This window comes from Watersipora subatra, chromosome 8 (assembly GCF_963576615.1).
Source record: "Watersipora subatra chromosome 8, tzWatSuba1.1, whole genome shotgun sequence".
Taxonomy (NCBI): Eukaryota; Metazoa; Bryozoa; class Gymnolaemata; order Cheilostomatida; family Watersiporidae; genus Watersipora; species Watersipora subatra.
In genome coordinates, this window is record NC_088715.1 from 20,607,761 (window position 1) to 20,626,375 (window position 18,615).

The following is an 18,615-nucleotide window of genomic DNA, read 5'->3' on the forward strand; positions in this document are numbered from 1 at the left end:
AGCAGAATTACAAAAGCAACTTTTTGAAATTCAGGAATATGCCCAGCATTTCTTAGTATTTAAGCATGTATTGTAGTTCCCTATGACTATTCGTTAATAGATATACTTTAGGGTTTTTTCTTGTTTATTTTGGATGAGTTAGGGTTAGTTTAACTCATTTTACACGAATCTATCAATTCATTTAGGCTATCCCTTTGCTCATCTAAGTATTGTTGTTTAGAGATGGAATCGGAGAGACCTGAAAAAAGCCACTAGAAATGTTGCCACATTAACAGGTAGGTTTGTTAATTGATCATACAACAGCATCTGTGTGTCTGGGCATTTTTATTTGTTTATTATTATTGGTTGCTTTATTTATTTTGTCATTTGAAAGTACGTAGGGTAGCACATATCATTTTAAATTGTATATAGTATTGAAACTCCATGCTTGTAAAGCGCTATCAAAACACAGAAGTTAAATGTCGAATATACCGTTTTTTTTACACTACTACAAAGATGTGATGTTATAGAGGTAGATGAAGAATTATTATGGTTAGTATTAGCTTGATAGAGTGTGTATATTTTTTAAGATTAAAAAACAAATAGTTCAGTGTCAAGGTCTTGTTGCTGCTGAGAAGCTTTTTAGTTTGATTTTTAGTTAATTTGCCTAAGTTTAATCTTCGTTACAAAGAATTTCAATTAGTATGTCATAAGGAACTAATGTTCTGATGGCAGCCATTTATCAAAAAGTGCCCTCTTTAATTTGGCAAAATCTGAAGAAATAAAAGTTCAATCATCTTGGAAACTTTGAAATATGCTAAAAACATACGCTGTTTAAAGCGATCAGAATTTCATAATTCTACATAAACCAGAAGTATGGAAGTGCAAAAGAACTAGTATTCCGTCAGCAGTCATCGTTTATTTCTTGTGCAGATAGAAATATCGCTGGTATTCTTGCTATATATCAAAAACCGATAGTTCTATAGATTTAAAATTTTAGAATTATACCAAAATATCGTTTGTCAAAAAAATTGTCATTTAGATTTAGAACAAATATATGAAAGCAACTAGTGTAAACTGGATCTTTTCATGAAACCTTTCAAGTAGTTCTTAAGGTAATCAAAATCATTACAATCATTTGTAACCACCCAAGTATAATGCTGACTCAAATACAACACTCACCACCTTTAATTAAAATAGCTGGTTTTTTACATACTGAGGTATAATGCTCTGATAAGTTTTCAGATTTCATGTGGTTATCAGGTGACTTATGCACCTATCTGCCGATTGACTGTTTGGATGCCTGGCTAAAGAATTAGTCTAGTGTGGTTCAAGCTTTTACTAAACAGTTTAAAGCCAGGGCAAGACTGACTCAGATAATGTCGAGAGGGATCTGGACCTATTCGACTTCAAAATCGCGTGTTCAACTCGGACACGAATGATGAAGCTTTAAGGATATGTGGACAAGGAATGAACTAAAAAAAAGCAAATTTACTGATTTTGTGACGGCCCAATATTTCTAGCTACTGGCACCGTTGATTTCAGTCGTCTGGTAGGATTTAACTAATCCATCGGTTTTTTGACCATCATCAAGCCGTTTGCACATGCGCTCGTTCACGAAAAAGCCACTATATTTGTAGAAATGATAGTTATTCTTTTATTTAATAGTACTTTTTGGTGTTGTTTTAATACTATAACAAAAAAAAATGCAAACAAAAGCATCATTTTATAACATTCATTGCAGAAGCTCCGTGTTTTTAACGATAAAATTGTCTATAAAGGTGGCCAACAACAATAAAATGGCATCACTAAAAACGAAGGATAACACAGCTCACCCTCTTTGCAAGACTGTGTACTATCATACATCGAGCTTAATCGACATACGAGCTTAATGCATTCTGGGACTGAGCTCATATGTCAATTTACTTGTGTATCAAGGCTCTAGTTCCTATTTGAAATATCTAAATACAAATTAATCCGTTACCGTACTATGAAGAAAATACCAAAAAAGGATTAAAAATGTCTTTTCAATTGTTGTAATTCCATAACTGTGCTAAAAAGTAACAAAATTATTTAGTTGTTATGATCTGCAATAAAATATAACGCTACTAGGTCCACTACTGAATGGGTTTTTTTTTACCTTCGAGACAGAAGTTGTGAGAGTGACTTGACAGCAACAAATTCGGTACCCATGAACATTAAACTTTTGTGACGCTATGTAACAGAAATTTTGAATTGAACTTAAATGAATTTAGCTTACTAAACACACACTTGAAGCTAAGTCTTAATACTTTACGAATTTTTAATTGTGCTGTCTTAATTGGTTATGATCTGTTTGCAGTTTAATGCTTTTTGCCCTGCGTTCACTATAACTTTTTGCCAACCTTTTGAAAACTTTTTTAAAATGAGAGGGAGATGTTGTTTGCGAAAGCTGCCTCTTGCATACATAGCTATGTAGTGGCTATCGAGAACTGGCCGTATGCTAGTATCTTAAACATTACTTGTATGTCTACAAAAATAAACTTGTTGGATATCCTGCACGTATCTTGACTTTCTCGTATGTTGTGGCACTCGCATATCGAGGTATAACTGTACACTACCTATTGAGCAGAGGCAGAATAAAAGGTATTACGGGGCCTTGTAACGAGCAACGCAACGCTGCAAAGCACATTCAATGGTCCAAACAGAGTTGAATCTTTTCTGCCTACCATTTACATGAATCAATTTTTATTATAAAATTGGTAATATTAATTGTATTAGTTTTTAGTATTCACTTTTAAAAATATTATTTTGACATGGTCTTTTTTTAAATGGCACTATCTTGTTTCACTACTAAAAGTTTGGTTACAAGTTGAATTACGGCTGCTTTTTTGGTTTACCGTTAAAACACATTTGCTGACAAGAAATTAGCCGATCGCAATAAAGAGGTAGGTTTAAATATCAAGCTCCAATAATCACTTTGAGCAGTAGTGGGTTTGTCAGCGAATTCATTGGATGTTTTGCCCATGTTCTTCGGCCTTAACAGTGGTAATCCGCAGCCCCTCACACCACCTTCTCCTCAACTGCAATCATAGATACGACGAATTCTGAACACATTGGGCATTATTTCGCTTCGCTAAGTTAGCGCGAAAGGCACTCGCTGTGAGAGTATTTCGACATAGAAATTCTCACTGCTAATAGATCCGAATCGATAATACAGTGAAACATGGATAACTCGCCCTCGGATATAGCGAACACATGGCTAACTCGACTGGATTTGCTTGGTCCGTTCCCACGCAATGATAAATGGCTCTATATAACTCGAACTCAACACTGTTAATTCGAACTGTTTTTTGCCCAGCGGCTACCGAAACGGTTGCTATCGCTTTAGAAAATCACTTTATTCCAAGCCATAGAGGTAAACCTCAACTTTTCGTAATTCATAAGCGTCGTTACTACCTCCATCGGCAAAATATTTTTGTCAACGACTGTTCTAAAGGTTTGGTGAAATTTGATTTATACTGTTATACGATGAATAGCACGGGCTAGCCGGGTCACGGGTGCAAGGATTTTCGCCACACACATACAAAACAAAAACAGCATGTTGTTTTTGTTCTGTATTTGCGTGGCAAAAATCCTTGAGTGCGTGACCCGGCTAGCCCGTGATGAATAGTTTTCCGACATGGATTCCGTGTTGAACCAACGTCGGAATGTTGAATGTTTAAAACGTTTTAAAAATTGTGGTGATTAAACGTATACGTTGTCTTAGCTAAAAAACTATTCATCGTTTGACCTAAACACAGAATGCGTGTGTACATTCAATAAGTATCCATTCAAAAAACGTTAGTGATATACAATGTACCGTAAAACATCGTAAAACTTTTAATTGAACTGCCTCGGAGTGTTGCTCTTAACGAATGCCAGGTAAAGTAAGTTAATCTTTGCATAAACTTCAAGAAAAATCGGCAAAATTGATCGTGGGTAAAACGCTCAAAAGAAAAAGATGTCTTTTCTTTTGAGCATTTCAATGTCAATCTAAAAAACGTCCTGGCAATAACATCACCTCAAACAACAAACTAATCTCAAGTGATAGAAACATCTCTATACTTTTTAATAAAAACGTTTTAAACTTTACATTAGAAGCATTTAATTTGAAACAAGCCATTTGTGCTTTTGATTTATATTATAGTTTGTATATGTTCATGTATCTACTAATAAATAAGTAAATACATGGACTTGTGACAGTGCTCTGATAATTTGAACACTCTGATAATTCGAACACTTTTGCTCGGTCCCTTGAAGTTTGAGTTATCCGAGTTTCACTGTACTTGGTTAAGCTCTCAAAGAAGGTAAAAAATTTCAGCAAACTTCAGCTCACAACAAGGAAGGTCTCTGCTACAAAAATATTCTATGGCAACTTACGACTGTTTTTCATTTGATTTTTTACCTTCACATTAGCATTTACATGCCAAGCATGGGTTTTTCATACAAGGATGATAAAATAACTACTTCTTAGTGCAATTAGTTGACTACGCATGAATGGAAAAGTGACCTTGACTCGCAAGCGTGTCTACTCCAGCAAGTTTAGTTTTGAGGGATACCTCACAAATCTTGGAAAGATCAATAGTGCGACTCCGTTTAGTTGAAACGGTAGGTTGGGAGTTCGTCAGCAGCGGCAACTGTGCACTTATTTGAGGCATGGAAGCCCAGTGAATAACGATCAACTCTCGACATTTCACTTTGCTATCCTTGGTTGCTTCTCACCTTCCTTCTAGCTTTTTCTAGGCCTTTACACACCAACATCCTGGCTAAGGCTAGTCTACTTTTTGCTGCATGACTCCTTTCCAGTCTGCATCTTATCATGGTGAAACCAGCTACTGTTTTAAATATTTTTGAGAGTTATATCAGCTGCTCTTAAAAATTCAAGCCTGTAATACTAAATGTTTCAAAAGGATTTTTGATCTAAAGTAGCCAATTATATACATTAAATAAAGTTTAGACTTAATTTTTAAGATTTCCTTTTTTAAATTGTAGATTTACAAAGAGAATCTAGAAATGGTCCGAATGCTGAGGTAATCACTTTTCATTGTACAAACATAAAATGTAGATTAGTTTGTTTTAGGAGTTCTGGTGATAGTTTGAAGCTATGTTTAAGCTATGTTTAAAGCTAAGAATTTTTTGAGCGTCTCTATTATTAAGTGATGCTTGCAGATAATTATCCATTTTATAAATTTATTACATCTAACATATTTATTAGCCTAAGGAAACTAAATGTTTTGTAATTTATTGTGCTTTGCTCTAGCATTATTGCTTGTACTATTTTGTAGTCCATTGTTACTTAGCTAAAACACTCATCTGTGGTTGCAACAAAGCCCTACCACTGGTGGAACGCTATATATATGTCATGTTATTGTTATAAAATGTTGGAATCTCGAGGAATAATTTAGAGGATAATGCCATTTTAAAATAATTGTAGAAAGGTATTTTTACAGCATTATGGATATTAGTGCTGGGCACGAGTACTTCTTGGCCAACGAGTTTAGACTCCGCCCCCTTGTGTTCGAGTTTTTCAAGCGTCGGGTAGCTGGTCGTGCTTGACACGAGTACTTCTTGGCCAACAGGTTTTTCGGGTATCGGGTTTGTTGATACAGATTTTATATCTAAAATTTCCAAACGTCAGACATATCTTAAAATTTACAATGCAATTATAATTCTATTCAATTTATTTATTTTTTACTATTTTCTATCGACCGATGTTCGTGCTCGCAGCATTAACAGGCGGGTTGTTAAACAGGCATAGAGCTTCGTGCTTAGAGCTCAGGGCACAATGGACCGAGTTTTTGTCCACTCTACTCGACGGATCCGTGTACCAAAACCCAAGCTCGCAAATCAAAACCCGAACTCGCAAAATCGAAATGCTCAAACTTTCTATTACCCGAGACTCGAGAGAAGATAATCCTGCGAGTTCTAGAATTTTATTACTCGTGCCCAACACTAGTGGATATCATGCTACAAATTCTTTAAACTGGTAAAAATGCATAGCTATTTCTTGGAGAAAAGCATGTTTATTACAATGTTGTAGAGTGTTCACACAAATGGCAATGACCCTATCGATGATCTGAAAAGCGTGATTCGAGATGGCATTCAAGGGCTCCCTGGATTTAGCAAAGATGCAAAGGACAGGGTATCCGAATGTAAGTACAAAAGAAGACTATTTGTAATGCATATTATTGATTTGCTGTTGTGTTAAAGTGAAGTAAGTACACAAGATTGACTATGTGCAATGTTGTTTTCACTGCAGTTGCAAGCCATTCAAGCCAATAGAAACATAAAAAATTTTCTAATGGTTTTTGCAGGATATCACAAAATTAATAGTCCCATGCTGATATATTTTGAATAAATAAGATTTGCATTTAAATTAAAAATTTTGATCAGTTTTTTATTTTTCCAGGTATCTGTAGCTGCATATCAGTTGCATACTAACCTCAAAAATCTTTAGATATCGATTGGCTTTTTTTGTTCCAGAAATTATATGAACTAGCATTATTATTTTGTTTATGTGAGTGTATTAACCACTGGTGTCTGGAAAATTTCTTGAAATCAGTTGCATGAATGTAAATTTCTCGAATTCAATTGACTGAAAATTAATTTCTCGATCTCTCATTTTCTCAAAAGTCATTTTCAAAACAAGCAAGTAGATTTCTTGAACACAATTCAAATCATTCCATGAGCTATATTTTACTTTTGAATTCAGTTTTACAAAATTATTTTGCAAAACTTTCATTTTAGTTTTTTTATCACGTTGTTTTTGAATTGTCTCAATCGATGAAGTCAAGATAGAAGCAATGATGAAGAAATTATATTTGATTGGCTCGTTATATATATCAAAGACGAATCAGTAAATGACAAATTATTGGAAATGGGAATGTGCATGAAATTTAAATGTTCTACTCACGCTATAACTGTTTGTGATAATATGAAGAAGAAGTGGCAACCACAATCACGCAGGAGATAGTGCCAAGTTGAAGCTGCCAGAGTCTAAGAAAAAGTGAGAGAGGCTGCCATGAATAGTCGGGATGCAACCTATTATATAGTGCCTTGTGCTTTAATAGGCGTAAGTAGGTCTGCTGCAGTGAAACTCCTATCAATGTCAAATATGAAGAGAAACATATGCAATATACAATCTAAGAAAAATGCTTTCCCTACTTTGCCCGATTCCTGAGAAAATCTAACCGTACCAAAGAATTTACATAAACTGACAAAGAAGAGTTTCTCATGTATGATTGGATTCCACACCTGATCGGTTTTTTGGCACAGAAAAACCTTGATTTAGCACGTTTAGAGAATCGGTTGGCTGATGGCACCCTTAAGATGGTACCTTGAATTTTTTATTGGTTCTATACAATATATGGCGTGCATTCAAGAAGTATCCTACTCCTCGTTTATGCACTGTTGCCAAACAAGACTCATCGAGACGTATAGAAGATTCCTGCAGATCATAAAAGAAAAAATTCAACCATTGAGCCAGCCACAATAATGATAGACATTGAATGAATCAACAATAATGATCTGACTTCTGCCATGATCAGAGCTATAGAGCGAGAATTTCCAAGGACCAAATGCCATGGGCTGTTTTCTATTTTGTAAATCCATTTATTAAAAGATTTAAAAAAGCGGCTTCAAAATACTATAGAACACTGATGCTGAATTTTCTATTTAGGTTTGCCTGTGATCTACTTTAGCATTTGTATCATTTTTCAAGGTAGAAGAAACATTTCAATATTTAATTGAAAATGAAGTTTTTCTCCTCAACATTTAAAGTGTTTGACTTTTTTGAAGAAACATGGGTTTGATGGTCGTATGGAAATAACTATATATGTGCTCCTTTATTTGAACATGAATTGTGGGACTGCTTTGATTAAATTAAGGAAGACATGCTCAAAACAAACAATGCCGCTGAGGGCTGGCATTACGGTTTTGAACAACAATTAAGTGCTTGTCATCTATCTAAATGGAAGTTTATACAAGGATTATAAGGAGAACTAAGTCTACAAGAGCTATGAATTGAAGAATATTTGGAGGATGTTGATGTTTCTGCTAACTAAAAAGTATCATGACTATTCAAAGAGTTTAGAAACTCTTTTGATAAATTATGACGAGGGGAAGCCTGTCAAAGAATCTCTACAAGGTGTAGCGTACAGCATCTCATTTTGATTGATTTAATTTCAATGCTTATTTCATATTGTAAATTCTGATAATTTTTATGCATGCAATAAAATTATAACCTTTGTCTTTGTTTTCATTTCTCCGTCTATCTTTTACATGTTTACTTGTAAAGCTCTGATCGTCCAGCAAAATCACTTGATGATCTGAGTTGGTTACTAACTCTGATCGTCATATAATCTTGCTTGACACTGTTGCTCTGAAGAAATAAAAATATTCATGAAAGATTGCTTTGCGCTAACTTGTGAGATTTAATTTAGTAAGTCAACACTCTTACCCGCGCTAATTGAAAAATAAAGGATTAGAGAAAATGATAGCTCAAGAAATTGCTTTTTAAGCAATTAATTTTAAAAATTTGACTTGAGAAATTTGCCTAAAATATTTAACCAGTTACTATGGTGTGTTTGCTCAACCTTCATGGTCTAGACAGTTGCGAGAGCATTCATAGCCGTTGCGTGGGAATCTTAGTTATTAGGGAAAATAATAAAGACAACATATGTCTGGAGACCAGTTTGATAAAAATGCAAAAATTTGCTCAAAAAACTTTTTTGAAGATTCACTCAATGTATGGGTATAACAATTGAACTACATGTATTTTCCGGTTCTACTAGACAAGAATCAAAGCTTAATGTTTCTTGTGATTAAAGTCTGATGCAAAGGGCATTTAACTTAACCATACATTTTCATAGGAGAGAAGACATACGTTTTGAAACGTTTTGAACTTTTTTGATGAACTTTTTTGATAAACTTCTGTTTCAAAAGCAGGTTAGCTTTTCAGTGTAATTTTGACCGGTTTTAGTCAACAATTGTTCATTTCTGTCTGAATTGACATATTTGGGCACATAAATACATATATTATGTGTAAACTGGACAAATATTTTCTAAAAGGAACTTTTAAGATGTTTATGGACATGATACATGCTTTTATTGCATGGCAGTAAACACGAAAAGTTTGGTAGTTACGAGATTTCATTTTGAACACTGCTAACCTAGTTTGTCTCCTTCAATGTCTCCATCAAGTAGTATCCTGCAATCCTGGTGACCAGAGAGTTGATAAGCATTTACAACAACAAATGACCGCCATAAAACCTTAGGTTTTCATTGAAAAATTAATTTTGTTGGCTCTTAAATGTAGCTTTATTTCATCAAAAATATGTATTATTAATCATTGTAAAATTAATATTTTTTGTGGAAATTAAATTTACTGTAAATGACTATGTGACACCGTTTGAACTTAGATGTTGGGTTTGTATTTAAATTACCGTAGCAAAAACAGCTGTTTCTTTCACCATAAGAAATTACCTAACTTGTAATAAAGCATCTCTGCATCTACTCCATAATGCCTTCAGGATTTCTTGTGCAAGAGTACAGCACACTCTTTAACCCTTAAAATCTATCTTGTAGCTTTTTAACATTTTTGTAAATTGAATATCATCATGGTAGTCAAACAGTGCCAAGGTACAAAACATTCATTCTACCCTCTTGCGAAAGTTAACAAATTTATTTCAACGACAAAGTTTTTTACCTGTGATAACGACAAAAATTATTTTACATTAATCATATTACATTACAGTAATATAATATTACTGTAATATATAAGTAATATAATATCACATTACATATTATATTACTTATTACATTAATCTTTCTCGCCATAGGTTTTGGTTTTTTAGATTTTGTAAACTTGTTTTATGTCAGAAAAAAGAGTGAAAAAATGTTTTCCTAGATTTCTGACATATTGGTTGTGTCTACAATAACAATGAAAGTTACTCAGAGGCTGGCACAGTAAACAGGCTTAGGAACTATTAACAATGGCTATATGAAAGAATATGTAATTTAAGCTATTGTCCCAATTATTGTTCGAATTCGAATATTGTATTTCTTAGCAAACTGTATTTATGGAAACTGGTGAGCATCACATGCGTGAATTTAATACTTTAAAGACGTTTTTGACTGACTTTCTACTATTTATTTGCAAAAGCATGCAGTAAAATTGTGCTAAACTGCTTTATGATTTTTCATTAGGCAAATATGGTGGATGTAGAGCTCCAATTGCTGTAACCTATGCTAAAGTTGATGTATTAAATGTTTTTCATTATTGTGAAAGCTTTTAACTAATTTATTAGCTTAGATATTTACTATGTCTGGCTTCACATCTTTTATTTTGTAATCGGCCCTTTCAGCAGCAAAATGATTAAAATATGACTGTGTGAAAATGATTCAAGTTTTTACGCTTAGTTTTTACGCTTAGTTGCTAATATATGTGGTCGGACGCATTAGGTATGAAAACTTGGTATTACATCGACACTTCTCATGGAGTGAAACTCAATGTGCTGATCAGCATGCAAGAAACATAGAACATAGAAAAAAATTTATACAGCCGTAACCAATTGACAGTTTTGAAATTACACAAACAACTGCAAGAAATATTAATGGCTTTGTCTCATCACATTCTCAAGAAAAAGAATATATAGAATAAGAATATAAAACAAAACTGATTAAGTACTATCGTAATTATACTCGAGGTTAGCACTTGCTTCGTCATAGTTGTAAGTTGAACTTAGCAGCTTTTATGTATCAGACTAGGAACATCTAGAATGATTGTTATGTTATAGTGCTGATGCATTTGGTACATTAGCTGTGGAAGTAAGTATAGTTTGTCTTTATTGCAATTTGATCTATGAGTTTGGGGTTATCAATGCGTTACCAATTATCATCTGTGTGCCTTGATGACACGAGCTTTGATGCTGTATGCCTTTATGACATGTGCTTTGATGCTGTATGCCTTTATGACATGAGCTTTGATGCTGTATGCCTTGATGATATGAGCTTTGATGCTGTATGCCTTTATGACATGTGCTTTGATGCTGTATGCCTTTATGACATGTGCTTTGATGACATGAGCCTTGTTAACCCTTTTACAGGCAATGTTGCGATATTGTTGTTTAGCAATAGTGCCGATAATGGGCAGCACGACTGTTATGTCGTCACAGGAACGTTTTTGAGAGAGTGGTTTCCACCTTGCTGATTGCCGTTTTTTGTTTAATTTATTTACCAATAGTAAACTACAATATATTGGTCTCTGTTAGCGACAAAAAGTAAACCATTTTGTGAATAAAAACGATCGTTTCTAACAATACTAAACAAATGAAAAAACCGAAAAATAAACTTTCCAAATATAATTCGGCATTTTGTTCTTTGCTTGTTTCTGTTTTCGTTTCTATCTTCTGAATGCCTTTCTATAGTGCAACAGATTATTTTACCGTCATGGCTACCTCAAAACGAAATTACCAACATTCCTTTAATATTGTTAGTAGTAGGAGTGTTAGTACTGGCTTTAGTAGGATGCTACCAGCCAGTTGTGATAACTTAGATTTAGTAGCCATAACTAACAGTGGCAGTGATTCTGGTTCAGATTTTGGCTGGGATAATTTTGTAACTGAATCTGAGAGTGAAAGTGATGAAGAACATAAAATAGTATTGATGATTTTGGAGGTGGTGTTAGTGCCTGAATTACTATCAGGAATTTGAAGAAAGACAAAGTTCCCCCACTTCATACTTTAAGAATAACAAGTCCGCTGTTCACCAATGTCGACGCCCAACCAGTAGACTATTTTGGAAGACATTTTTGAGGTGATCATTCTAGGTGGTACATCTTTGTGATAAAGCTTAGTCACAGAGACTAACAAATACCACCAGCACTTTTTGAAGAAGCACTCTCTGCTAAAACCTCACTTTAAAGTACAGCTATGGAAAGATGCTACGGTGCCACAAATGAAAGCATTGATTGGAGTTCTTTTGAACATGTATATCAATAGAAAATACGCTATTGAATCCTACTGGAATACCACAACTTGGTCTCATGGACATACCAATGTCTAGAGATATCTTCACCCTGAACGTATTCAAGTTGATGATGTCCTTTTTTCATGTCAGTGACAGAGACGCAGAGCCAGCCAATGGTTCAGCAAATTTTGATCAGATTTACAAGTTTAGATTAGTGCTCGAGCATCTCAACAAGACGTGAGAAAGAGAGCTTAACCTTGGATGTGCTGTCTCTATTGACGAGACAATAGTTGGCTTCAAAAGCAGACACGATTTGGTGAACTACATCATAATCAAAAACACCATCAATGGGGCTCAAAGAGTACAAACTGTGTAAGTCAGTTTCTGGTTATTGCTCGCAGACTGTGCACCAGGTCAGGGGCATGTCAAAGGGTTTACATGAACAACTATATGAAGTGTGTATCCAGCTGATGTCACCGCACATGGGTAAATCCCATTGCTTGGTTGTTGACAATAATTATACGAGTGTACGTCTCTGTGAAAAGTTTTTACAGCAGGGTACATATGTCACAGGCACTATCAGTTCAAACAGGGTACAACTTTCTATCGATATGAAAAAGAAACTGATGAACAAGGGTGATATAGTCGCTAACAGAAAACATAATCGTGTTGCGGTGAACTGGTGTTACAGAAAACAGGTCAGGCTTCTCCCAAACTTTTCAACTGTAAAATCAAGAAAAGTTATTGTACGATGGGCCAACAAAAGAGGTTTCCAACCATGGTAAATGACTACAACTGTGAAATGGGGGTGTCAACATTTTTGACCAGATGACGGGCCAGTATTCTGGAGAGTTTAGGATGGTGAAGATGTGGAAGAAAGTAGTATTTCACTTAATCGATAGAACTGTCACCAACACATTCAACTGCTACAGAAGCAATCCCAACCATTAAAGCAAAAAGCTAATGCACTACAACATCATTATTCAACTGCTGGAAGGACTGATTGGTAACTACCATGAAGAGCGAAAAAGAGTAGGCCGTTCTAGTCTTACTTTTGCCCAACAAAGAAAACTGAAAGGCATTTTATAGATCATGTACCATTCCAAATCGAAAAAGAGGAAAGTGTGCTGTGTGGGCTAAGGCTAAGTGTGTGGGCTAAGGCTAAGTGTGTGGGCTAAGGCTAAGTGTGTGGGCTAAGGCTAAGTGTGTGGGCTAAGCCAAGGCAACAGGGGCAAGGCTACAAAGGAACAAGAATGAGCACAGGCTGTCGAGACTGCGGTGTAGGCCTCTGCAAGGATAAATGCTTCCAAAAGTACCATAGCTAGATATGCAACTATATGAAGCAATGACTTGAAACATGTTTACTTGTCTTTACCTGTATCATAGAAACATAATGCAAGTATTTAGTGTCATAAATAAGAGTGTGTCACCGATTTTTGTAAATCAATTTTTGGAAAATTAATTTGCCCAGACGACCTAAATTAGCCCAAAAAATTGCCTGTTTACTTGTGCCTTGATGACAAGTTGATGCTGTATGCCTTGATGACATGAGCTTTGATGCTGTATGCCTTGATGATATGAGCTTTGATGCTGTATGCCTTGATGACATGAGCTTTGATGAGTATGCCATGATGACATGTATCTTAATGGCATGTGCTAAGATGACATGTGCTTTGATGGTGTTATCTTTGATGGCATGTGTGTTGGCCTTGATGTCGTGTTCCTTGTTGACATTTGTCTTGTTGGCATGAACCTTAATGGTATGAGCTTTGATGACAATTCTTCATGGCATGCGCCTTGCTGACACATGCTTTAATGCATTATTACCATCTTAAGTATGTTTCTCATTACAGTCTTTTGTACGGAAGTTTTCAGTCAAACGCAGGAACAGAATGTTAGACAAATGTTGCTTATGCCACTTGAATCACGCAGACCAGAGCGCGATATCCCAGAAGCTGAAACAGCAGAACCTACAGATCCAGAACCAACATATCCTACAGAACCAGAGCCTACAGAGCCAGAACCTATAGAGCCAGAACCTACAGAGCCAGAACAATCAGGACCTTCAGAGTCGGAACCACATCTTCCACAAGGCGGTACATCAGAAGAGGCTACTCAAAGAGAAGAAACTTATAGGGAAATGAAAGATGCAAGTCTAGATTAATTAACACAGTTTGTTTAAGAAATCCAGTAGGTAGAAATGCCAGTGTAAAAATGGCTACTGTTGCCTGGTTGCATGCATATTAGGTATAATATGTATGGTTTATCTTTTTTATATCTCATTATCTTTTTTACAATTTTTTCGTTATTGGAAACCTCTTAAAAATTCAGCTCATTTCACTTTGAAAATTCTGTTTTTTTGACATGGTTAGAATTATTTTTGACATTTTTGCAACTTAATGTTTGGAAAAATTGTTTTCTAGTTGGATATTTTAATAGTTAAATTCACAAAATGACAATTAAATGCTTGGTTCTCCGGAAGTTAAAACAGGAAGTTCCTACAGTTAAAACTTTTTATTGGATAGATTTTTATAAAAAAAATTGCAGTTAATAATCCGCCTAAAATTGTTGGTTTTTGAATCTTTTTCTTGTTTAAAAAAAATATCATTATTACAAATAACAACTAGACTAACCCCACTTGAAAGATCATATTCTAAAAGCAAATCTTATGTTTTGAAGTAAAACATATGTTTTACTTTGTTACGCAAATCTCTCTGATAGAGTAAAAACTATCGACACTGAAAATACTTTGCTATTGTCATTAATATAATTGTGCATTTTTTTTCTAAAAGCAATAATAGTGGAGAGAAGGAGGCTTATTTAATTTTTTTTAAGGCCAAGGCTACCTGCTGGCTATAGCTTTAACCTTCAATGTTAACATTGTATTTGTAACACTAGTATAAGTAAGCGGTGTCGGCTATTAAATTGCTGATACAGCAGTTGATTTGAGGTGACAATTTTCTATAAAACTTGATGAACAACTTTGATTTGTTTTGCCAAAAATTGCTAGTGAGAACATTTATAGTTAATGTACTGGAATCGTTGCGATTAGGTAAAAGGTTAATGACAAAATGTGTCTATAGGCCAGTTTGCATTCGTAGTTACTATAAAAAAAAATATACATTTGAGTTAAAGTGTGACCACGAATCAAACAAAATCAAAGGTTTTGTAGATATTTCTATTAGGAGCTGAACTTTTTTAGTTATGCTCAACTTTGTTTTTCTTTGGATTTTATAGGACAAGTTATTGTTAGTGAATCCGATTTTTATGCTATTTTCAAATACAGTTCTTTATTTTTTGTGCTATTTAAACCAAACCAATAACTTATGTAATTTTTCATTTTCAAAGTATTGACTCTTAGGTCTGGCAAAAAGGCACGGTCTTCATGTAAACGACAGTTTTGATTGAGTAATATTTATGTTAACTAACTCCACACAACCATCGGCCGTGTGTATAATTGGCTTTGATTTACCTTAGATGGTAAAATGTGATAATAGGGTGCAAAATGATTTGGCCTTTAGTTGAAATAAAATCAAATGGTTATGTTACGCTCACATTATTTTTACATTACAACAATCTTTGTACTCATATGTTCAATATTGCTTGTTTGGTACTAGTATGTACTTGTTTACATTTGGTATTCCTGTGTACTTTTGCTAAAATATGTGTGTTTGTGCTCAATCAATAGAATAAAGAGTTAGAATTTCAGCAGGAAATCTCATCTACTATTATAAGTTTCAGGCATGTTGACATATCTGCTAGGCTATAAGAATGCATTGCTCTTTTTAGACCAGTTGATTGCACAAGTATAACAATACATGACAATTCCGATCTACGGTGGTTTCGTGATGGCGGCGATTAACTGTTCATTTTTGAACTTGTAAGAGCTTGTAATCACATTTCCACATATTTTGCACCTACAATGCAGCAGAGTAAGACATGGTGAATATTTTGATCTCAAATAACTGTAATGTGAATTTTTTTGCAAGTCAACCTTTAAAGCTTGCTCTAATGGCTTTTATTAGTAAGTTACTAGCATACTCAAATTAGACTTTGGCAATGTGCCATGCTAATGGCAAGGTTCAGGCAAATACATTACCTGAAGCTGTTTTTAATACCCGCTCAGCGCCAGGCATTCCGCTAGTCTTATATAACAGCGAATGTCACCCATTTACTAAAGGGCCTTTGTGACTAAAGTGCTATACATACTTGTGAAATGATATCTTATCTTACATCTCATCTTATCTTCAATTGAACCCGTCTTGTGTTATGCAGCAGCAAATATTGAGTTAGAATACAAGTTCTACATACTTTGTCTTTAAAAACAAACCTTTTAAGGGTAGCACAGCTAAATAGGATAGCTAGCTATTGTTATAGTTGATTAGAGCAATCACAAATTTTCACCAAAGCTTGCTTTAAGGATTAGTTCTAGCCACATGACAAAGGGGGTGTTACATAATACATTACATAATACAATGCAAACCACATCACCCCTTGATTTATAAATCACAACCGGCGCAATCAAAAAATATTAATAGATTACATACTAGCATAACATATATTTGAACTGAAAATATAGATCGTCACAAACACAGCTCTAGTGTTCATAAAATTATCCGTATCTTTCTGGAGGTCGCCTATCTCTAATAGGCCTGGTATTATCCACTGCAGTGTTTTCATTGTCATGCAAGTCTGCATAGTCTGCAAAACTATTGCCATTTTTACAGATGTTGATATTATCAAATTCAAATTCCACAGCATTGTCACTTGACACCCTATCGCTGCTGGTATCCTTGCTAATCCAATCAGCTAAGCGTATTTTTGCAATGGGCCTGTTTGTTGTCGACCTCTAAGACTACATCAGATACCAACGTGGTTACTGTTCCTTTTTCTCATACAGTAATACATTTAGCATGCACTGGCTTAACGCACACTGTGCCACCAACTTTTTACAGGTTTTTTAACACTCCACGTGCAAATTTTTGTGGCTTTGCAACAACTTCAGGATTTCTTACTACGTAGGAGTATACCATTTGTGAAGGTACAACACTTTGCCTGTTTGGGGTATGGTTGTACCAAAACACCATTCTGTTAACATCGTTGCATGAACGCGCAGACGTTCTTTTAATTGTCCTATGGTTACGTTCGACAATGCCATTACCAGATGGCCTGTAAGCCCAACTTAGCAAGTGATTTACGTTCCATGTCTTTAGCATGCTAGACAACTGCACGCTTTTGAAATGAGGATCATTGTCAGAAAGCAACTCTCGAGGGGTCCCCGCTCCTCAAATATGCGTACCAAATATGCTATTAGAGAGTTGGCTGTCTCATCTCTCAGTTTTAACCATATTGTAAATCTGCTAGGGCTGCAATCCACTATGGTCAAATAAGGTATTCGGCCACATGTATGATGTCAACAGCAAGTCTATGCCACACCTTTCCACCTTCCGACTTTTCCCTTTCTCATCCAGGTGAAGGATAAATTTGTTTGCAGATTTGATACTCTTTCACAACCTTTTCAATCATATCTTTCAAGGCCGTCACCAAACCGCTGATTAGCTAACTATCCCATCTTGCCAACTCCTAAATGGTGAACTTGATGCATGTTATATATTTCTTTATCAATACTTGAAACTTTCTCTGCTGCTACATCCACACATGATGCTAGTGGTTTCAGCCATCTTTGGTTCACCCTCGTTTAAACATCAGGACGGTTATCAGCTGACTTGACCAAGGACATTCGTAAAGTGATGCCATATTCTTCTACTGATTGCGCAATAACCCCAAGCTGTCTTTTGACTATCATTTCTGAAAATCCACTAACTTTGGAGCGATGCCTTTCCGTGATAATGGAATTAACCAAGTTATACACTGATAATGAGTCTGTAACAATTGTAGCTTATTTTACTTCCCACTTTATTGCTAGGTTTAACCTTTTAAGTACTGCCTCAAGTTCAGCTACATTGATATGCATATTTACAAATTAATTTTCTTCAGTCATGATGCATCGTCTACAATGCTACCTTTCATTTCTATGCTCACATCAATAGCTATAGAGCTCGCATCACACCAGACCTTGCAACACTCATCTCTATCCACAGACCATTTGCCTTGCACCGGGTCATGTATCAATACCCTATTTAATGTTTCATTTAACACCTGCAACACTTCTTTTGCTATTGCATCATCCCACTTGCCATCAGCAGCCATCCCCTTCACGTCACTGCATGCAGCTGTAACCAGCCAGCTACTGGGTAGTAACCAATAAGTTTACTATACACAGAAAATAAATCCCTTTATGTACGAATGCTTTCTACTGTTGGCACAGCTGAGTCGCGCAGCCATGTACATACCCGTTTTCACTAATTGTCACACGAATCCCCAGAACTCGCGCTTCATGTAACTCAACAGGTTTTTTGTGACTACACCAAACTTCAACAAATGGCTGCGCACAACTTCGACTGGCACTAATGACTTATCTACCAAAATATCACAATACAGTGGTCAGTACCAGCAGCAACCATAGGATCAAGTGACAGTATTTTCTAGTGACTGTTGACAGTATTTTCAACATAATCTTAGGTGCTACATTGAGACCAAAACTTAGTCTAGTCATGACATACAATGTTCCGTTGAACATAACAGCTT

At 35.3% G+C, this 18,615-nt stretch overlaps 1 protein-coding gene across 1 annotated transcript in view; it reads left to right on the top strand.

The window, feature by feature from the left end:
* Positions 1-14,131, top strand: part of LOC137402363 (uncharacterized) — a 36,735-nt gene extending 22,604 nt beyond the window's left edge. The window contains exons 13-16 of the mRNA XM_068088864.1: positions 221-275; positions 4,993-5,030; positions 6,041-6,152; positions 13,821-14,131. Of these exons, the coding sequence (XP_067944965.1) occupies positions 221-275; positions 4,993-5,030; positions 6,041-6,152; positions 13,821-14,131 (516 nt within the window). The remainder of the gene's footprint in view (positions 1-220; positions 276-4,992; positions 5,031-6,040; positions 6,153-13,820) is intronic.
* Positions 14,132-18,615: the final 4,484 nt, after the last annotated feature.